Here is a 21,601-nt window from a genome sequence, read left to right as displayed (position 1 = left end):
AGGTATTGTTTTTTAAATGATTTATCTGTAAAAGGAAAGGGTGCTTGGCACTAAATCGTACATATTTGAAAAATGATAAAATTCTGGAAGGAAAAATAAACGATTTTGAAGTGTCCTCTTTGAATTCCATTATTTTACTGACCTTTCTTTTAAGACAGCATCAGGTGCTGCACCCCTAGTTGCAGTGCAACTGCAAAATAATTACACGAATCCTAATTCTTTGGAGAAAAGGTCAATTTATGTTTACGCATTAATGAAACAAATATTTATTTGGAAATAATATATTTATATGGAATTTATCATTTATAGCTCGAATGGCAAATCAATTTAGATTTGGTTTACAATCATTTATAATGACACACTGGTGAAAGGTTGATGTGGAAATCTCATCCTCTGAGTGGTTGTTCTGCGGAGTGCTTTGTAGTTCTCCAAATCAGCATCATGTTGTGTCACTAAAAATGTTCACTCCTTGCCTACTTTAGACTATCAGCAGGGTTCAGTGTAGAATCTGTACAAAAAGAGTGAAGGTTATCAACATGGGACAGCCAGGTTAACGTTGAGGCCCTTACAGTGTTTACCATAAGAGACATCAATAAATGCACACAAACAAATGTAGATATATATGTTGTTAGTGGCGAAACATAAATGAGTATATGTTTTTTTTTTAGCAGTAAGCTCCCAGATTATTGGCAGAATACATTCAGGCATTACCAAGGGTGTCATTACACATATCTTATTATTTGGGGACTTAATATTATCCCCAATCCGACAGGATGCAATTTTTACCACATGTCATATTATCTTCCAGTGCTAGTTCTCCATTCTACAAGCTGCAAAACTAAGACCAAATTGTGTTTCTCTCACACAACTTACACTAGGTTTTACCTTGCAAAATTTCTATGGAGCAAAAGTGTGGTATTACAAGACACGTTGTCTTGTAAATATAGTATTATAAGAGAGGCTCCTATACTTCTTTGGTTGCAGACTTCTATTTCTATAAATTCTATTTGAAAAGTGTTTAAGCTAAATCATAAGTAAACCCCACTTTATAGTCAATAAAGGCTACTTTTGCAAGATTATATTTTCCAATAGCTCAGCATTTTTAGAAGTATAAACCAAATAAGACCAGAATTGCAGTTGCACCTCCACTATCCTGTCCACTCAATTGCAGGGTAGGTAGTGCCTAGGTCCATTGGCTTTGTCCAGAGGGCATAATTGTATCAATCCATCATACATGATATCAGCCATACCTAGGTAGTGCCCTTCACTTGACCCATATGTGGGTCCTCATTTCAGTCAAACTAACTCAACATTCTCTGCCTTGGGGAACATGTCAGCTCCCTAGGATACCTGGGCCTAACTAATATAACGTCACCAACAGGGAACTCATGGTACACCTCTGAGACAAAGCTGAAACATGTCAACAACCTTCTAGGTCTCTTGTTTCTCTGTGCTGTGGCATAATTGGTTCTCTGTCTCATGGGTGTGATCAATTACTATATGGATGATCATCCCTTAAACAGGCACAGTGAAGGGCAGGCTAAGTGATGTGACATAGTTCAGAGGGAAAACCCAAGGTGATGAGAAATCATAGGGCCAATATTTTATTTTCTTGTTGCAAAACACGGGTCTCAGTTTGAAATCACTAATCACTAATTTTGTGTTCAGTAATTACTTTTCTGAACTGATCTTTGTATCGTTAGTTCTAGTTGGAAAATTCAGACTCGGAGTGGGTCGCAATTCAACCTACCTCATACATATTCATCAGGTAAGTTGCAAATTGCGACTCATTCAAATTGGAGGCCATCACAAGGATAGTGGACTGCTTGGGTCCGCAGAACACAACATCTGTTATTGCCTTTCAATAAAATATGTATTTTTTAATACAGCTTGTTTCCCTAAAGAAAATGGGGATGCATTTAAAAAGATGAGTTTAATTTATTTGCTTGATTCTATTAATCCACAAACGGGTAGAGTTCCAAATTAGACCACTTCGTTTTTGTAAAGGGCTACCATGCCAATGTGGGGGGGTTGGCAACATGTCAATGTTTTCAATTTGGATTTGGTTGCAAAATATTGATACATATGATATCAAATTGGCGTTGAAGGGGGGCCCTAAACATATTAGCGCCAAAAACTGAACTGGTATCCATTCGGAATTCCATGTCGCAAATGTTGAATCTGAGGAGATATGACTGTTAAAGGGTTTGTACTTCACAGGCAATATCATCTTATAGTTTTGAATTTTTTTGGAACCACTTTTAGTGTCATTTCATCCCTTTAGTAAACAGAACAGGTAGGTATTTATGTGTGGGTGTGTTTATGTGTGTGTATGTGTAGTAACTTTTGTGCATGGAGTGTGTGTGTGTGTGTATTGGGGATAGAAACAATATTCTTTCTATGACAGCACAACCCTGCTCCTCCTTGACAGTCTTAATCAAAATTATTAAGAAATATGCAAACATTTATCCTACAAGATACATTGCGATATTCATCCTACCATTAAACAGATCATGTTCATAATTTGACATTCTAGATACTATTTGGAAATGGAGACAAAATGAAATGTGCTAACATACCAAGATATAATATTCAATAATGACTTGGAAGATACCAGGAAGCTAAATCCGGGAAAAGTACTTGAGAGAGGAAATGTTTTATTGGCTACATGGGCCCCTCTGCCAATCTATATGGTAGACTTGGTTCTAATAACATGATGGCCACTCTGCTAGAGTTATTGCATTCATCCAATGAATCAGTTTTGTCAACTCACCAGTTCTGAACCTTTTATCACTGTTGAACAGAACATGATTCTTTTGTATTCCAAGATTGGACAAAACTCTCCTCATCTTTAGCAACAATTCCATCTGGCATCTGATATTCCTGTTCCCTCTCATCATCATGATGGCCACAAACTCCACATGTCTTGCCCTTCATCCACAAAGCTGGTGTAACCTTCATGATAAAGAAAGAAAGAGACCTCTGATGTAAATCTATGTAATCTTGTCAATATGGCCAACCATGCAGTGAGTGAAATGCATCAGAATACCTGGCATGTGACTCCATTGTAGTGAAGCTTCTCAATGCCAAAGTCAGGTGCGAGCAGGATCAGCCCATCAGTCTCCTTTTCAATCTTCAAATGCGGTTCTGGAATCAAAAGAAGTGTATGTGGTTGAATTTCATATGAACAAGTAACTAGCGATATATCCAAGAAGAGATAGAGATTTATCAGTTAATAAATAGGAGCTGTACATATAGTTTTAATTTGAAACTTCTATTTAGAATGCAATGAGTCTGCAAACATGCTTACTAAGTAGGAGGTGGTCCTTTAATTGATTTACAAGGCATGTTCAATCCCTAGAGAACATTATATATGTGCGCATTGTTGTTGTATTACCTTTGGAGTTAAGTATAGTAAATCTATGCATACCTATGCCTACTTATCTTCAATATATTCTGATAGCTAAAATGCTGGTCCCCATATGTTTGCATGTCAGTTTTCAAAAAGTAATATTGTGGTACCATAACCACTTTTGTATTTGATTTCACTCCTGGTGATTCTTCTGACTCACAATTCAGCAAACCTACAACATTGCAAGGAAACGTGATTCACATGTCATCAAGGCAGAAGGTGGTATGAATGTATCCGTGAGGACATTCAAATACAGTTTTTAGGATCAAGCTCTCTGCTTTAGATCAACCAGTGTTGCCACAAAAAGTCAGCATTCAAAATCTTTAAAATGCGATAATTAACTTCAAGTGATCAATTCAAGTTAAGATTTTCCAATGCTTGTAGAAAAGACTGAAATGAATACATTTCAGACGTGTAACTATTGATTTAGCTACTTGTCAGATAAATATAGTTACTTTGGGAAACCTGGAAGTTGTGTACAACTTTTGTGATTTATGAACCTTTCCTGCATTAGAGAACAAAAGGAACACTCCCATATTTAATGTAAGCATAAGGGGTAGAACAAGGGGCTTACACAAAGGGGAAATATCTACCTTCCAGAGGAAAATGTTAAAAATGCTCATGTTTACTCATGCACATTGTATGGGTGATGAAAACTCAAATGAGTACAGTTTTGGGAGTAGGGGTGCTTTTGGAATAGCACGACTGCCATTGATTCCCAGGATTTTGGCTTATATTGGTTAGGCAATCCCAAAAAGTACAAAATCTGCTTCAATTTTTTTTTTGGGTTTAACTTTTTTTAATTTTTTTTTGTTAATTTACATTTTTTTTCCTTGACAAAAGTTGTGGTCAAATGTAGGTTTAAGACTGTCAAAACATTAATACAGAATATCCCGGAGAGAGAAAAAGAAGCAAAACCACATAGAATGGCACAACAAATTGGGGAGAAAGCAAAGGAAGTAAGAAAAACGAAAAAGAAGATTCAACTGATCCATTCGGTGATAGGGCTCCAAATTTTCCGGCTCCTTTCAGATCTGCCACGTCCTTTTAGACTGTATACTGCTAATTTCATATTATATATATTGCCAACAGCCGAGCTCTCCAATTTACAAATGTGGGGGAATCAGGACTGATCCATTGGGAACTTAAAATAGACATAGCAATAAACACAAAGCTTTCCTCAGATTTGTTCCACCCTGCCTGATTTTGCATCTAGTCAACCCCCAAGATCACTAAAGTGGGAGTTAATTGCAATTCTTTACCAATTATCTGAGCTAGAAATAATTCAATATCTTGTAGATATTTAGACAGTTTGGGACAGGAAAAGAACATATGAATCGTGTCAGCAGCCAAGATGCCACATCAACTGCACGAGTTCCCTTGATTATTAGACCATCTCGAGATTTTCCCGGGGGTATAATATAGATCAAAAGCTGACATGTAGTGCTGGGCCCTCAGACTACCAGTTATTAAAGTCTTATTGGCCAGCTCCAAAGAAGCTTCCAGGTCAGTGCTCTCTTGGCCAAATTTCCTGTCCCACCTGTCCTTTTGAATAGTTAAGTCGTCGGGCAAGCCATAAATAAGTATTTGATATATTAACCCGATCCGAGACCTTTTCTCAATAGTCCCCATCAAAGGACTTTTCCCAAACTTACCTTTCCTGGTGTTACATGGTTAAGCAGGTAGCTCCGGATTTGTAAAAACATAAAGAAGTGCCTGGTAGGAAGCCCATATCTATCTTGTACATCGGAAAAAGAAGTTATATGACCCTCGGAGAAGAAATCGCCCAATACATTAATTCCTAAAGTACCCCAACTAATAGTGATCGAGTCCTGAAAGATTGGCGGCAACAGAACGTGAGAAAGAAGAGGGGTGTAAGCATTGATATTGAATATGCCAAAACGGCGTCTGTTTTTTTTTCAAACAGAGTAGGCAGATTGCATTACTTTGAATTTTACTTTCTTATAATAACTAGGTTCAACGTTTCTAACTAAACAGTTACGAGCATCTTCCCCTAATAGAACCTCAAAGATTGTAGGTCTGGCAAATTCCGGCACAACCGCCTTTCCTCCGACCAATAATATACCCATTTGCTGTAACAGTGCAGCCCCGGAATATAGCGTTAAGGAAGGTAGGCCCCGGCCACCCCTTGATCTAGGGAGTATTAGCCATTTAGCCGCCCGTCTAGATTTATGATAACCCCACAAGAATCTTGTGCAAGCCCTTTCTGCACTAGAGATAAGGTGCACTGGGAATTCTATGGTGATAGTGCGAAATAGGTATAAAAATTTAGGAAATATGGACATCTTTATGACATTAGAGCGACCGTGGAGTGAGAGGTGCAAATGGTCTAATCTTTCCAGGGTCTGGTTCACCTCTTTAATAATAGGTGGCAAATTAATTTCTGGTATCTGCTCTATGGATGGCGTGATCTTCACCCCCAGATAGGTTACTACTGGGGCTATTGGGAACCCTTCTGGCTTTAAAAAATCTGAATGTGTGACTTGGGTTTTATCAGCATTAAGCCTATAGACCGAGACTGCGCCGAATTGTTTGGCTAAATCATAAACTGCTGGAAGAGCAGAACTGATATCCTTCGTAAAGATGGCAACATCGTCGGCGTAGGCTAGTGTTTTGTAAGCCACGCCATTAACAACGGCAGCCTTAATCCGTGAATTGTTATCCAGTTTACTCAGAAAGGGGTCGATATAAATTGAAAATAGAAGCGGAGAGCAGGGGCACCCTTGACGGGTTCCTCTACTAATGGAGAGGGAACGCGACTCTTGGCCAGAAATACGAACAGAGGCCGCTGGGGAAATATATAAGGCCTGTATAGCTGTAATAAACTCTGGAGGGAATCCCTTGGTTTTTAACAGTTGCCATAAAAAAATCCCATGGGACCCTGTCGAACGCCTTTTCGGCGTCCAACAGGATCTTTGCCAGAGGTTGTTTGCAAACCAGAGCCCAATCAGATAGTGTTATTGCCCGCCTGATATGATCTGATGTATTGCGACCAGGTATAAAGCAGTGTTGATGAGTAGAAACCAGGGGGACAATAACCTTTGCTAGCCTTAATGCAACAATTTTAGAATACATTTTACTATCGGCGCAAATTAAGGAAATCGGGCGATAGGAAGAAGTGCTGAATTCTGGTTTATCTTTTTTCTTAAAGACTACAATGGTAGTCTTATGCCAAGAGTCAGGAGTCTGACCATTCTGTGCAAGTAAAAATAAAGATTTGAGCTCTCCGAATAGAGTATGCTTAAAATGTACGATAGAATTCAAGGGGCAGTTAGTCAGGACCTGCAGCCTTCCCTGCTGCCAGTAAGGCTATCGCTAGTTTCATCTCCTCCCTGGTTATCGGGGCGGAGAGTGTAACCCTCTGTTCCGGTGTGACCTTGGATGTTTTATAGTCACACAGAAATTGCACACCAGGTATTTCTTCTTCGTACTCGTCTGGAGAGTAGAGCGTCTTATAGAACTCTTGGAATACCTCCAAAACCTTGCCCGGTCAATCCTGAATCTGGCCATTTTTGTCTTTGATTCGGCATATCTGGTTCGAAACTGCCTTCTGTTGCAACCTTTTGGCCAGCAGTCTGCCAGTATTTTCGCCAAACTCATAAATATCAGTTTTATATTGAGAGAACTTAGCGGCAAGTTCCTCCCCAAAATTTTGATGTATGATATTTCTAACAATTGCTATCTGACGTTGGCATTCCTCTCTTTTGTCTTGATCTGCAATTACACGAATAAGCTCTTCCTCTGCTACTCGAAGCTGGTTAACCCAACCATTAACCCTTTCTTTGATCACCTTCGATGAAGGAAAAAAGTAAGGGTCTCCCCCCTCACAGCAGCCTTAAAAGTGTCCCAGACAGTTAACTCGGATGCTGTACCCTTGTTCCTATGGAAGAAATCCGTTATCCAGTTTGTCATATACCTACAGTATTCTTGGTCCAGCAGCAATTTTCGCTCAAATGTCCAAGTTGCCACAGTTTTTTTTGGGCCACTAGACGGAATTTGCATTATTAACGGATTATGATCCGAAATTACTCTAGGGTGCAGTTCGCAGCTAGTCCCCTCAAGAATCGGATCTGAAACAAATAAATAATTCAAACGTACGAATTTACTGTGGGGGGCTGAGAAAAACGTATAGTAAAAGTCGGTCGGTCGCAATGTTTGCCATACGTCTACCAAGGCATGTTCAAGGCAGAACCCACGTATGGCTTTGAATGTCTTGCCCTTCCTTCCAAGGTATGGGGTATTACTATACAAATCAAAATTAGCATTCAAATGAATATTACAATCCCCACATAAATCTTTAGGAGAGGGCCATAGAGCAAGTTCGATACTCAAGAAATTTAGAATAGAAGGGTCATCAAGGTTAGAGCCATACAGGGAACAGATAGTGCAGGATGACCCTTTGATTAGTATGTCAATGATTACCGAGCGGCCTAAATTGTCCACCTTCAGTTGCTTAGTAATAGAAGTGCCTTGCCTAGCCATTAGGGCACTAGTAGTTGTGGTTTGTAGAGTACAAGCAATAAGTTTAAGACCCAGTTCTTTTAGCCAAGCCCAGTTGTTCCAAGAGACATGAGTCTCCTGTAGGCATAATAGGTCTATATCCAAGTGCCTCATAAGTTTTGCTAAAATGCCCCTCTTCTTTTTGTCATTTAGCCTAGAGCAGTTTAAAGAGCAGATTTGAATATAGTTGTGCCTACCCGGCATCCGTAATTGTTGACCAGACCAGCCCAGTACCCCCAAAACAGATCAGTACAGTTTTTCTATTCAGGATATAACCAAAAATAGGATTAGCCAAATAATGCTTTTGAAGTAGTCTGTGTTGTTTGCCACAATTACTATTAAAAGGAGCTATTTGTACCCCCCAGCACCCACCTCCCTTAACACTCCCCCCCTAAGTGACCCCCTACCCTTTTACCCTTACTGCCCTACCCCATCCCCTACACCCGCCCCTCCAACCTTCTTCTTCTGAGGCTTGGGGACCAGTGGTCCCTGGTGATGGTGAGCCAAGCAACCCACTCTCTCCCCACTACACCCTGCATGTATTTAAAGATAGGAACATGCAATGAAGAACAAAAAAAAAAAGAAACAGAAAAAAGAGCCAGAGCCGGGAAAAACCGGAAAAGACCAGCTCAAAATGAAAAAAACAAAAAAACAAAGAGAAGCAGAGAGCCTCCTGAGCAAGGTTAGTGACAATGTTAATTAAAACAGAACGTCAATCGAATCACAGATAGTCAGCAAAATTCTGTCAACTAGCGGCTCTGATAGTTAAATCAGACATTATGCCCTGACTTTATCGAGTGTAGATACCCTTTAGCCTGAGCTTCTGACTGAAAGAAATGAGTTTCCCCTTTTAAAAGCACTTTTAATTTGGCCGGGTTCAGGAGGAAAACCTGGGCTCCCTTCGCCTGGAATTCGGGCATCAATTGGTGAAAATGCCATTGTAGTTCGACTGTCTTCTGACAGAAGTCAGGTCGCACAAAGAAGCTACAGCTTTTCCCAGTTCTTTTACGATCGGCCCTGCCCAGGTAGTACAAAGATTCCCGGGCCAGGAAATTATTAAGAGAGATCAAGATGGCCCGAGGGCGATTGACAGACTGGCCCCCCTGAGTTACGCTGGTTAAATGGGAAATGGTGCGCCCTTTGAATTTGAGTCTTCCAGTCCCATTGAGGAAGATCTGGAAAAGCTTCCTCGAAAAGTTCGGTCACAAATTGGTGGATGTCAGAACCTTCCTGACCCTCCGGGAGGCCCAGGATTCTAAGATTATTTCGCCTAGCCCGATTTTTCAAGTCAGTCAGTTTAAACAGAGTATCTTCTCTGGCCATCTGCATAAGTTCTGTCTTGGATTTCTGCGTCGCCAGTTCATCTTCAAGTTGAGAGATCCTGGTTTCTGCTTCTCATATTCTTGTGGAAAAGTCTGAACATGTCTTGGCTATCCTACGGATAGAGTTTTGTAGTTTCCTGCAGGTGCCTAGTGTACGGGAGCTTTCGACCCTTGCCTCCTCCCTATGTGTCATCATCACCTGATTGTAGACAAGGTGATCTCGTCAGGACAGCCAGGAGCTGTAACCAATCTGGCAGATAATGCTCCATCGGTTGTGCTATTTTTATCTCCCAAGTCTGGTGAGTAGGAATAGTCCCAGGACATAGCTCCAGTGACCTCCTCCAACGGAGTAGGGCAAGTAGGGATTACTCTCGGTTTTTTTACCGTCTCTGGGTTCAGCTGAGAGTGGTCAACGTCACCTGGTGTCGCTCCCATCCCCAGCCCATTCTATCTCCTGGGTGTCGTCCTCTGAAAAGTTGGATACATCAGATAAAGAAAAAAATGTATCCAATGTGTCATCCTCCCTGTTAGGGTCAGTGCCTTCCTTCTGGGTATTCAAAGCTTCTGTTTTAGATGTATATAGGCGCGCTGATTCTTGTACTCCAGCTGGGGTACTGCATCTACCAGAATGTATTGCTTTTGCTGGGTAGAGATTAGGTCGTTTTCTGGCCCTTCTGTAAATTCAATCAGGATAGAGCCTATAGCCTAGCCCGATGCTGCATGAACAGTAGCCAGCGATTCTGCACTCAAAGACAGTTCGCTCCCTGGTAATAACACAGATGTAGGGGGAGACCCCCCACTAGCATGATCATCAATCACCTCAGAACAACCATTTGAGATGAGGGCTGGTGACTTTGTTCCTCTAGCCCCCACCAGGGCACTAAGCGGTGGCTTGGTCTTCAAAGACTGTGCTTTAAACAACGCTGGTACAGTCTGTCTCCCCCGGCCAGCAGTATGGTTCTTACCGGTGGATTCCATCGAGGAAGGAGGGGCTGTCTGAGGATTTCCGGCCTCCCTGCCAGCCTCCCTGCTCTCGATACCTGAGTCAGCCACTAGAGTCTTCATTTGACTGCACGGAGCAGACGATAAGCCGCGACCCCTAAGGCTTCTGCCAGATGTCTTTGGCGGCATAGCAGCGATTGGCGGCACCGTAGATTGCACAGCTGATGGAAAGGTAGTGGCTTCAGAACCGCTCAGATTGTGGGATGCCAAATAACAAGGGAGCGGGATGCTCCGCGACCAAAGCAAACAACGCCTAATCATTAGGGAAGACCAGCCAACATTTGGTGAGTACACGGCTCTTTTTCCATTCAGATAGCAAAGTTCTTCATTTAAAAAAAACATGTCAGCGGTGGAGAGTGATGGGGCAGCTCATCCAGCCGTCCGGGCGGCCGCCATCTTGCCTCCCCTTGTGCTACGAAATCTGCTTCAAATGTAGAAGTAGATTCCTGGCTTTTTAAAGGTGGTTTTTGTAATCACTCGAATCTGGACCACAAATCTTACACTTTTAACGCGTTTTACAGACCACTTTATACAATTTGAGGCCATAGAGAGAGTTGGTGACCAGCAAGGGAAGACAGTAGAGTCAAAAGAAAGGACAGGGAGAGCAGGGGAGAGCGGGAGAAGGGGTCAGAGAAGAGTCTGTATTCATTTATACATAGAAGGACAGTGAAAAACTACAGGACTCTTAATATTCTTAACTGAGCATTATTCCATGATGCTGATAGTGATGATACCGCAACATCAACTGCTAGCTTCATCTCGTAATAGAAGCAACTGAGTTATACCAACTTATCAGCTGTAACCTGGTAGACCCCTGCCACTGACCCTTAAATGGGTCCTCATTTCAGTTATGATGGAATTGATTGTTTGATTATTGATGCATCAAATAAAACTCTGTCACCTACCAGAATGTGATTCATATGGCAGCCTGTTGACTTCAATACCATTTATCATCAGCTTCAGGGAGTCAGCAGTTGGATACATGTCAATATCGCTGAAAAAGAAGAACAGATTATATGGATGTTTTTTATATCTTTTACTACCAAAGCAAAATCACATGCTTTGTTATGGTAAGTGTGTGGCCCAGCGCTAATAACACTTTGCTCTGTTTCTTTGATAGGCTTGCACTTTGAAATAAAAGAAGGCCCTTCCTATAAAACATAAATGTTTCACTGCATAATCACTAACGTGGTCAGGTGGTGGCATTCAAGGACTTCCCTGACACATACTTCAGGCAAATCAAGAAATCTCTTTCACATGGTGCACATTCCCAAGAATGAACATTGTGCCATCTGATTCGACACTCGAGAGTCATTTTCCACCCTGAAAGTGGGCTTAACCCACCACCCATAGCCCATACCTGTTCTCTGGCTAGGGGTAGGCAGCAGATTGGGTCTTCATAATGGACCACCTTCCATCTTATAGCCTGTTTATCTATTGTTAGCTCATTTCTTTTAATTTGATATCAGTTGCATTTTGGGATAGGACGGGTCAATTAGCAAGTGTCAGTGTTTTACTCTGCTTTTATTTACTGCAAAAAACCATGCTGCTTGTTACATATGCTAGATCCCTCAGTTAATTAATATGTTGTCATATGATTCATTTTTAAATGGCCAAATTCAGAATAGGCATGCTTCTATTACAAGATAGTGAACTTTAGGAGACATGTCTGGTGTTGCATCACCACTGCCGTAATAATCCAAATCAGAGCACTCAGGTTACAGAAAACTCAGATGAGAGCCAAAGGGGATTTTTTTTAATGAATTGTTTGGTTGAATGTACACAATCAACTAATACAATCAATATCTGTACCCACAGGTTTGAAAGGACATGCTTTAGAACATGTCTAATCATTAATTGTCATTAGGTAAACCTTCTGTCCTTCCTTCTCCCCGTATGACCATAATATTGATTAAATCTGATTATTGTTACCAAAGGAAACACAGACTTCCTATACTATTAGGATTTCTTGCAGTTAACAGAGCAATATTAACTAATATTGCCAAGTCCTTTGATGGGATTAGTCTTAAAAATACAGAGCTAGCTTAGTATCAATGTCTGCTCTTCTCCAAGTGGTTAATGATGGCATTTGATAACCATGCCCCTTTAAATTCTAAATGAGTTTCTGCTCCATATTACTCCCATGATTTAGCACAGGTCAAAGTTAAACCCAGCTGGCTACAATGCAAATGGGGGGATCCTGTTAAAGGTGAAAGAAGAGTTTAAAAAAGGGCTAGCTGCATACAAAAAACATTTATTTGGGTAGGACAAAATTATTTTTGTCTTGTAATCAGTGACTCAAATAAGCAGAAATAAATCATTTTGATTCTCAGCTCTCTGACACTTCCACAATAACCTCTTGCATGATTCCAGCACAAGTGTTGTGCAAGCAACTCAACTTGTATTTGTGGAAAACTTTGTCAACTTCGGCCTAGATATTTACAAAGGTTTTTTCCCTGCCTCCCCAACCTAAAATTCAGTTCTAAAATGTATCTTCTTCAGTCCAGATGACTAGAGAAGACCTACTCTCTATGATTGCCTAAGTAAACTCAGACACCCCATTAAAACCTTGTCCATCTATTACCCAGCACTAAATCTGACCATTTGCTTGTTTAATTTAACTATCCACTTGAACAAGAATTTATTCCTAGCACCCTTAAAGAAGAAACTGTTGTTACAAAGTGAAAAAAAGACAGTGACTCATACGACATAAAGAGTATCATCCAATTTCACTTTTAACAATCATTCCCAAAACCACAAAAAATGTGTGGGAAGTATCCTATGTACTCATTCACAATAGACAAACTTCTTAGATGATTCACAAGCTGGCTTTCACCCACCACATAATACTGAATCTGTTCTGGTATCTATTTTAGATGACCTACAAATGGACTTGGATCAGAGACATGTCAATGCCCCAATCTTCCTATCTGTAGCATTTGTTATGGCTTATCATGTTATCCTACTTAATCATATCATCAGAGATGGCTTGGAGGTGAGTGAGCTTAATTGGTTACAGTTTTTTCTTAGTAGGCAATATCAAACAGTATGGTTGGTACAGGGTACCAGAGAGATCAACTGGATTCTTATTAGCCAAATGATCCACTGTAAGATACTCTGCATGATTTTTGAGTCCTTTCATAGCTATCGTCATATATTTATAGCTCAGCGAGAGGTGAGATATTACCCTGACCGCAAGCAACGCTCCTCCTCAGATAACAGACCCAGTGTTCCTAAACTGTTTTAAACTAGAACCGGAGTGCACAGTTTTTTTCTATGTCCTTCAAGGTTTTTGAATCCTGTGTCCATCAGTCTAATCTCCACATTTCCTCAGATTGACACCTATGTGGGGTCACTTGCACTAGCTATTTTTCTTATGAGCTTGATAAAGAAATGTGCCATGTGCTGCGTAATGACATCTGCCATTTTAATGAAGTAAACACATTTGTTTCAGTGCTAGGTTAAAAGCATCATCTTAGTCCAAAGAGGCCATCAAATTGGGTAGAGAAGGTACTGATGTTTGAATGGCTCAAACATAATAATCTATGTAAACTTCCATATAGAATACTATATTCAACCATTGAGTTAACCACCTCTGTAATCCGATAAAGCATAAAAATCATTAGACAATCATTTCATAGAATAAAACACACAAGGAACACATTTCTACTGGTTTTGTGAGATTAACATCTAAGGGTAACACCAAGGATACACACTTTTGAACATTCAGCTTGTTAGACTGAAAATACTCACTAGCTGCCAAGTTTGACATTGATGGCCTTTTGCTCGGAAGACTCTCTCACTTTCTTCATCATCACCAGGAAGTTCAGATCAGGACTACAGTCTTGGACCAGGACATGGTAGCAGCTTCTGGGCATCGAGTAGTTAAAAGCGACATCATTAAAGGTAGTGATTGTGTCTTTGGAAACCGTGCAGCGACCTAAGAAATTTTAAACACAAATTCAAATAATTATATTTGGACACCGTACAGTGAGAAAAACAGAAACTCTAAAAACAAGACATTGATTTTCAGCAATGCACTGGTTACTGGAAGTGACAGGACACTTTTTTAAAGGTTGATGCTCCTGAATTGGCCCCTTTCTCAGACCTAGCTCATCAACTTCATCCTTGTTAGTGATGAGGAACTGCTAGGAGTGAAAATGACTGAAATTAGCCTATGTGATAGTACTGCCTCTGACCACAGGATGCCTGAGATCAAGGTTACCAAATGGAAAGCCAAGGGTAGCTGCTGCTACTACTAACTGGCATCCATGTTTAAATATTTGGTCCTATCATCAACACCAAGTGCCTCATTGTACAAACCTGATTTTATTTATGTTCACTTCAGGTAAATGACTGCACATTTCCTTCGTCGTGCATACTCATTTATTTTGACTTAGCAAAGCCATGGTTGCATGGATTGCAACATGCCTCGTTAAAATCCTATATGTATTGCAAATTTCAATGCACATGCCTAGCCATGGTATGAATATATATTATTAGAGTGCCTGCTATTTGAGCGTTTAAAAGTTTAGACAACTATGGGCCTTATGTAGGTAGCCTAACATTTACCACTTCATAAATACCGAATTTTACCGATTCGGTATTTATGAAGTGGTAAATGCTATGTAGGTAATCAGTCGGTAAAAATTACCGATTCGGAATTGGCCGGTAATTAAGAATCGGTATTTACTGATTCAGTAATGGTAACTGGCTTCCCATTGATTCCTATGGGCCAGGAGGCCCATAGGAATCAATGGGAAGCCAGTTACCATTACCGAATCGGTAAATACCGATTCGGTAATGGGGGAGCACAATCAAGGGTGGCAGGGTGTCACAGTGACACCCTGTTGCACCCCTGATTCCTGCATGTGTGCACATGTGGCACACATACATGCCCTAAGGGCATGTATGTCTGCCACATTGCACACTTCTAAGGGCCAAATAATGCTTTTTCTAAGACATTCGTCATTTACCACCAACTTTTAGATGGTGGTAAATAACGAATCCACACTACACCCACACACTCCCCCTACATCTCATTTCAGGATTCGGTATTTACCAAATCGGTAAAATTACCGAATCCTGAAATGTCCCCCCTACATACCAAAAGCCTGAATACCGGTCAGTAACGTGATTTTTACCGAAAATCAGCCGTTACCGACCGGTATTGGGCTTCCTACATATGGCCCTATATCTTTAACAAAATGACATTTAAAGTATGACGTAGTACCAGTTTTTATTGGGCCTTGTGCTCAGTGATTTTATAATATTCCTCAAACTAATTATTGTAATTAGGAGGACATGAATATATTGAAATTTTGCAATTTTATATTTTAACTTTTTTTACACAAATGTGTGGCATGTTCTGATATTCCAGGCAAACAGCAAGTGTGGCCTTAAAAGAAAATTAAATTGACATTCGAGAGCAAAGGAATAGCTAGATATAAGTAATCCCAGGTGTTTACCTCTCAGATTGTCCAGCAGGTAGTCAGGGGCTTCTGTAAAAATATTCCAGCTGGGGGACTGAAGGGATGAGATCTGCGTAGGATGAGCAGCAGGGATTGCAACTGGAAGCTGAATGGATCTGTAATAAAGTGTGAGCTGCAGAGTAATCAGAAAAAAGGCAGTAAATATCGTTGGATCCACTCTTTACATAGATACAAATATGTTACTGTCAGTAGCTGTAATATTTACCCTTGGAACCTGCATAACTGCATCAATGGTTCTTGGAGAGCTTAGTGAGAGGACCACTATTGCTTTCTTAGAGGGATTTTTCCGCATCTTTTCAGAGAACCCAGCCATAAGTGCAGCTCCTGGGACAAACTGTGCAGCCCTGCATAATTGATAAAACATTCATTTTTCGATGCTGATTTACTCATTTAGATGAAGTATAAAATTAGGTGGTAATGTTTCCATAAATATAGTGCTCTGCATTGTAGCAGTTTTTTAAATAGCTAATCATGCTCCTTAATGGGTGAGTTTGGCTTGGTTTAGGAATGTAAAACTAGTTGATCTATTTGTAGGGAGTCATTTACGATCAGTTGAGATTTTGCAGACTGTATATTTCAACTTGGAGTCTTTCCTTCAATCTTTCAAGTGCATGTTCTGTCCTATTATAGGCATTGGCAATCAATTAATCAGTCCTTCGGCATAGGTTATGTCAGTGCCATCACTGGTGAGTTAGATCATTCCGGGGGATTCCTTTAGAGTGTAGAGTTAGATAATTCCTGGGGATTCCTTTAGAGTTTAGAGGGTGGCCTGGCAGCCTCCAGGTCAGCAGAGGTTCTGGCCTCCACACTCCTAGCAGAGTACACCCCAGCTGATGCAGCAATCACTACCTGCCAGGCACGGATTTCTGTGCTCTGAGTGAAGGCGCTTCTGAGGAGGCTTCATCAAAGTCACTGAATATCTGATGAGTGAGCGCCATGTTTGATATACCTGCTACAAGAACAAACTCACAAAGTGGAAGTTTGTTCCAAAACAACACAAAAATAAAAATTCCTCATACATGTAGTGTGTAGGCCACTATGAGATTTTCAATAAGAGTGACAGTCGCATCACCATAAAAAGCATGGAGCAACTGGCCACTATGGGTCTGTAGTCCCAAGATTAATGGACCCCCATTCAAGGGTTTCCCACAGAGAACCAGCTAAGGTTCTACCAGTGTAAACCTTGCACCCTCACATTTCTGCAGGGCACAGGAACTTCAAGTATTGCATAGAGAGGCATCTATTGGTTGATGGAGGCTGCACCATGCCGTCAGACTCTAAATGCCCCTAAATGTTTGTAACTGTCAGATTTCTTTGTGCCTCTCTCCCATTAGAGGAAGTACCCAATCCAGCCTGAAAGCTTGGTATTGAAAAATTTAACATAATTGTAGTATTTGTTCATTCCTAGCACCGCATGAGACAAACACAGGGGGCCCGATTGACAGAACTAACTTAAGACAAAATCCTGAACTTACTACCATTTTGGTATTCACAGAAGGCACTTACTCATTTTGGTATTCACAGAAGGAACTTACTCATTTCGGTATTCACAGAAGTTAGGAGGTCTAACTTTAGGACTCCTAAATGCCTTCTGTGAATACCGACAGTCTTAAAATTAGGATTTTTCTCAGTTTAGGAGTAGTAAAGTTAGGAATCCTAACTTTAGGACTCCTAAACTGAGAAAAATCCTAACTTTAGGACTTTCGGTATTCACAGAAGGCATTTAGGAGTTCTAAAGATAGGAGTCCTAGCTTTACTACTCCTAAACTGAGAAAAATCCTGACTTTAAGACTTTCGGTATTCACACAAGGCATTCAGGAGTCCTAAAGTTAGGAGTCCTAACTTTACTTCTCCTAAACTGAGAAAAATGCTAACTTTAAGACTTTCAGTATTCACAGAAGGCATTTAGGAGTCCTAAAGTTAGGACTCCTCACTTCTGTGGATACCGAAATGAGTAAGTGCCTTCTCTGAATACCAAAATAAGTAAGTGCCTTCTGTGAATACCAAAAGGGTAGTAAGTTTAGGATTTTGTCTTAAGTTAGTTCTGTGAATCGGGCCCATAATTATTGCACTTGTGAAAATATTTTAAGTAAGTTATGCGACTAAATTAAAATACGCAAAAATGTTGCATTGATTAGAAGTTAAGGATTTTAGTTTAGGCCCATCAATGCATGCGGAGAGAACTGAATGGTTTTTTTTTATGTCACAAAGCATGCCTTCTTTTGAATATTGGGATAAAAATGTAGTGGCTTGGCAGCGGAATGAGGTACATGCACCAGGTTAAGTTAAAAGTGGTTTGACAAAAACCTAAATGACCTGTTCTTCTAACGGTTCACCTTGATTCATTCATAAGTTAGATCATTGAAAAACTACTCAAGAGAAAAAGGTCTAAATAAGCTTGAAGTTGACCTTCAGGTAAAGCTACATTGCTAGTACAGGTTAATGGAGACTAACATCAAGCATCAAATGTCTAGGCATGCTGGTTAGTTGTGTCATATGTTGGGTACGTTTTGAACTTTGGGGCTGAACATCATGTAAGATGTCTATTCCGCAGTATTGTAACATAAAACATTTTGAATACCCAGTTTTATTTTCTGTACTCCTATGACCTATCATCATGCTTAACACTACTTAAACTACAGGTTGGATTGAGACTTTCTATAGTGCTAATGTGTAAGTCACATGGGGAAATCACCTGTTGGTGCCTACCTCAGAATATAGTATTTCTTGCTTTTCCTGAATATATAAAATTAGTAAATTCTTACATAATGTAGAAATATTACCATTTTCCAGCCGATTTCAGTTTTGATGGAATTTTCGGCCACTCCACCATCAGCCTCAGGCCCGGTTGACTGCCAAAGTGACCAGTTTGAGCCTTTGCAGCAATTTTGTAGTCCTTGCAATTCTGACCCCATTTCAGGTAAGCCTAATCATAATGTAAGAAATTACATATATTACATTTGATATATTCTATACAGAGGAGATGTTAATTTCCCTGTGTCGTCTGCTCCCCCGGCCTCACCTGGGCTTCATGAGAGTTGACAACAATTGCATTTGCACAGGCACGCCATCTACTGGAGCCGGCGATTTCCATTGCATAGGCCTGGATCTGGGGCTTGGAGGTGTGGTAGTCGGCGTATACAATCACCTGGTATCCTTGTTTCTTGTTGTCATTTCTCACCGCTTGAGCAGTAACAGCCAGCACTGGGGGCTTGTTGTCTCCCATAAATGCAGGCTAGAGGCATGTGACAAAAGTGGAAAATAGCTATTAAAATGGAGACCTGAAAACTCTGCACCAGTTCTATTGTCAGGTGGGATGCACAGGCACTTCCTAAAGTGGATGTTTGTTCAGACAACACCTTAGCTCTATTAAACATGGGGCACCCTGCTCAGAGGAAAACCTTGCAATATAATAAGAAAAAAGGGCCATATGCAAAGTTTTTTGGTTTCCATAGATGGGAATTGCAATGAATTGCTCGGCCAGCTTGTGTATAACGCAACTGGTTGTACTTATGCTGTATAGCAGAGCCCCGATAACCCATAATGCCTCGACTTCCAAGTTCATCATAGGAAACATATTCCGTGCGTTCCAAATTGCAATTGCGCAGTCTATAGAAACTTCACCACCATCTGTGGGACTCTAAAAATACCTCTCTTCTAAGCCTCTGCCTCTAGTGATTACAAGCTTTCTCGACCTAGAGACAATCAAGGAGTATGAAGCCTGATGCATTTGTTGTTAGTGAATAATTCATAAACTATAGTCTCTTGTAAGGGACACTGATGTTTCATCTAGTTTATTCTAATTCATTAAACAGAACAGTTGCACCTTCTCTGCCTGTTTATCATTGAAAAAAAAGCTTTTTTTTCCAAATGATCTTCATTATTGTTTCATAGGATACAATTTGCATCAGCGATAATCAGCAGATTTACCTTTCAAAATTAGTGGATGTTTATCATAAAAAACAAACATCCCTGCCCTGGTTTATTTTAGGCACACAACGACTTCTTCTCCTCAGTTGCAGAGGGAATTATTGCTTTGATATCTCCAATTCTTCATATAGAACATGAAGATGTTTTCTATTGCAGTGCAGAAAGACTCCTCCCTGAGTTTGTTGTAGACAGCACTATGTATTGTCAAGATGGTTTACAGGAAAAATAGAAAGTGATAAGTGCCTCACTTGAATGTATCACTTGTAATGAACTGGGCCTTGTAATAATCAATTGTTTTCTTCTCAACGTGCTGCACCAGACAGAGCGGAAGCTAAGAGAGGCACCCTTCATGCAATGGTTAAACCCAAGTATAAGTTTCCAAACAACTGTGTTATTGGACTGGCGTCACACATAGCTTGTAAAATGTCTTGGGTGCTTGTATCCCCATCTGTATGGGACCTGGTATTATAGTTCAGAGTGGCATATATATGGAGCAGGACCACATTGTGATTTGCATATGACTGGTCTCTGCCTAGACTGGCATAGCTGGCAAAACTATGGACTGGAATGCAGCTAGAGTAATAACCAGTGGCTGAAATTAATTCAAGCATTCCACTCATGATTTTTTGTTTGTCGCTTATGAAGAATGTATGCATGCTTTGGAATATGTACAGAACATTAATGCATCATCTGGATTAAGAACAAAATAGTAACGCGTTATCTAGGGCTATGAGCAGGCAGCTAATCCAGTGTCTCTCTGACCTACAGAAGACTCCCACATCTTGTGGACTGTGCATAGAACACTAATAATGCAACATCAGGACTGCACAAAGGCCAACATAAATGAATCTTCATATGGGAATGGAGCAATTACAATGAATTATCTTTATTCCTTATGAACGGTACAGGGTTCTGTGGTTTGTCACTGAGAAAGAGCAAATCTATAAATGTATTTGCTCTATATATATATATATATATATATATATATATATATATTCACTGAAAAAACCATAAGTTTCAGGGGTGTTATAGTTAGCTGGACTTTTCACTTGTACAAAACCATTGAAATTCCCCCGTTATAGTTAGTTCAGCTAACTATAACTCGCACGCCCGCAATGCACTGCTGATGACGTCACATATTACATCACTCATGACATGGTCAGTGACATCACTCATGACATCACTGATGACATCTCAAATGACATCACTGATGACATCACTGATGACATCATCCAGTGAATGTGTGTTTTTCTGAAAATTAAATAAGTTTTATATATGTATATCTCAAGGTCGGTGGAAGAATAAATGGGTATATAAGTGTCTAAATGGATGATTTGTTTTTGAAAAATTGATTGTGTAACTCCCTGATTAAGTGTATCATAGTGAATACATGGCTTAGTGAGTAATGTTTAAATATGTAAATATCTGTATCAGTCTCTCACTTTGTGTATAAGTGGCTGCATGGGTTGGTGAGTAGCTACATGGGTGTCTATATAGGTTATTAGTTGGTTTTTTGAGTATCAGTCTGAGTGTCTGCATGGTTCGGTGGGGGGTATTACGTAGCGCATAGGTGCATGAATGAGTGACTCACTGTTTGTATGTGTTGAACACAGCATGTGTGCAGGACTGTATGGGTGGATGAGTGTGTGTATGGGTGTGTTAGTGAGTGAATGACTGTCTCAATAGTATCTTTATGAGTAACTACATATGTTTTAAACTAGTATATGTGACTATTGGTGTATATATGTGAGTATATGTGAGAGTGAGAGATTGAAAGAGTTCCTGTATGAATAAGTATGTGTTTCTATGAGTGATTGTTTAAAAGACTAAGTATGTGTAAGTTTCCGTAGAAGTAAGTGTGGTGGTGTGTGTATAACTGTACATGCAAGTAAATGTATGTTTGATTCTTTATTAGCATGAGT

General features: G+C 40.2%; 1 protein-coding gene across 1 annotated transcript in view; it reads right to left on the bottom strand.

Moving 5' to 3' along the window:
• Positions 1-265: 265 nt before the first annotated feature.
• LOC146834628 (vitellogenin-A2-like) overlaps positions 266-21,601 on the bottom strand; it is a 77,949-nt gene continuing 56,613 nt past the window's right edge. The window contains exons 26-34 of the mRNA XM_085602100.1: positions 18,772-18,984; positions 18,533-18,675; positions 15,955-16,093; positions 15,726-15,861; positions 14,011-14,197; positions 11,163-11,251; positions 3,050-3,147; positions 2,774-2,955; positions 266-508 (exon numbers count right to left, since the gene is read on the bottom strand). Coding sequence (XP_085458226.1) covers positions 2,791-2,955; positions 3,050-3,147; positions 11,163-11,251; positions 14,011-14,197; positions 15,726-15,861; positions 15,955-16,093; positions 18,533-18,675; positions 18,772-18,984 — 1,170 coding nt within the window. The 3' untranslated portion in view covers positions 266-508; positions 2,774-2,790. The remainder of the gene's footprint in view (positions 509-2,773; positions 2,956-3,049; positions 3,148-11,162; positions 11,252-14,010; positions 14,198-15,725; positions 15,862-15,954; positions 16,094-18,532; positions 18,676-18,771; positions 18,985-21,601) is intronic.

The sequence above is a fragment of the Triturus cristatus genome, chromosome 4_2, assembly GCF_964204655.1.
Source record: "Triturus cristatus chromosome 4_2, aTriCri1.1, whole genome shotgun sequence".
Taxonomy (NCBI): Eukaryota; Metazoa; Chordata; class Amphibia; order Caudata; family Salamandridae; genus Triturus; species Triturus cristatus.
Note: the sequence above shows the minus strand (reverse complement) of the source record. Positions and strands in the feature narration are given on the sequence as shown.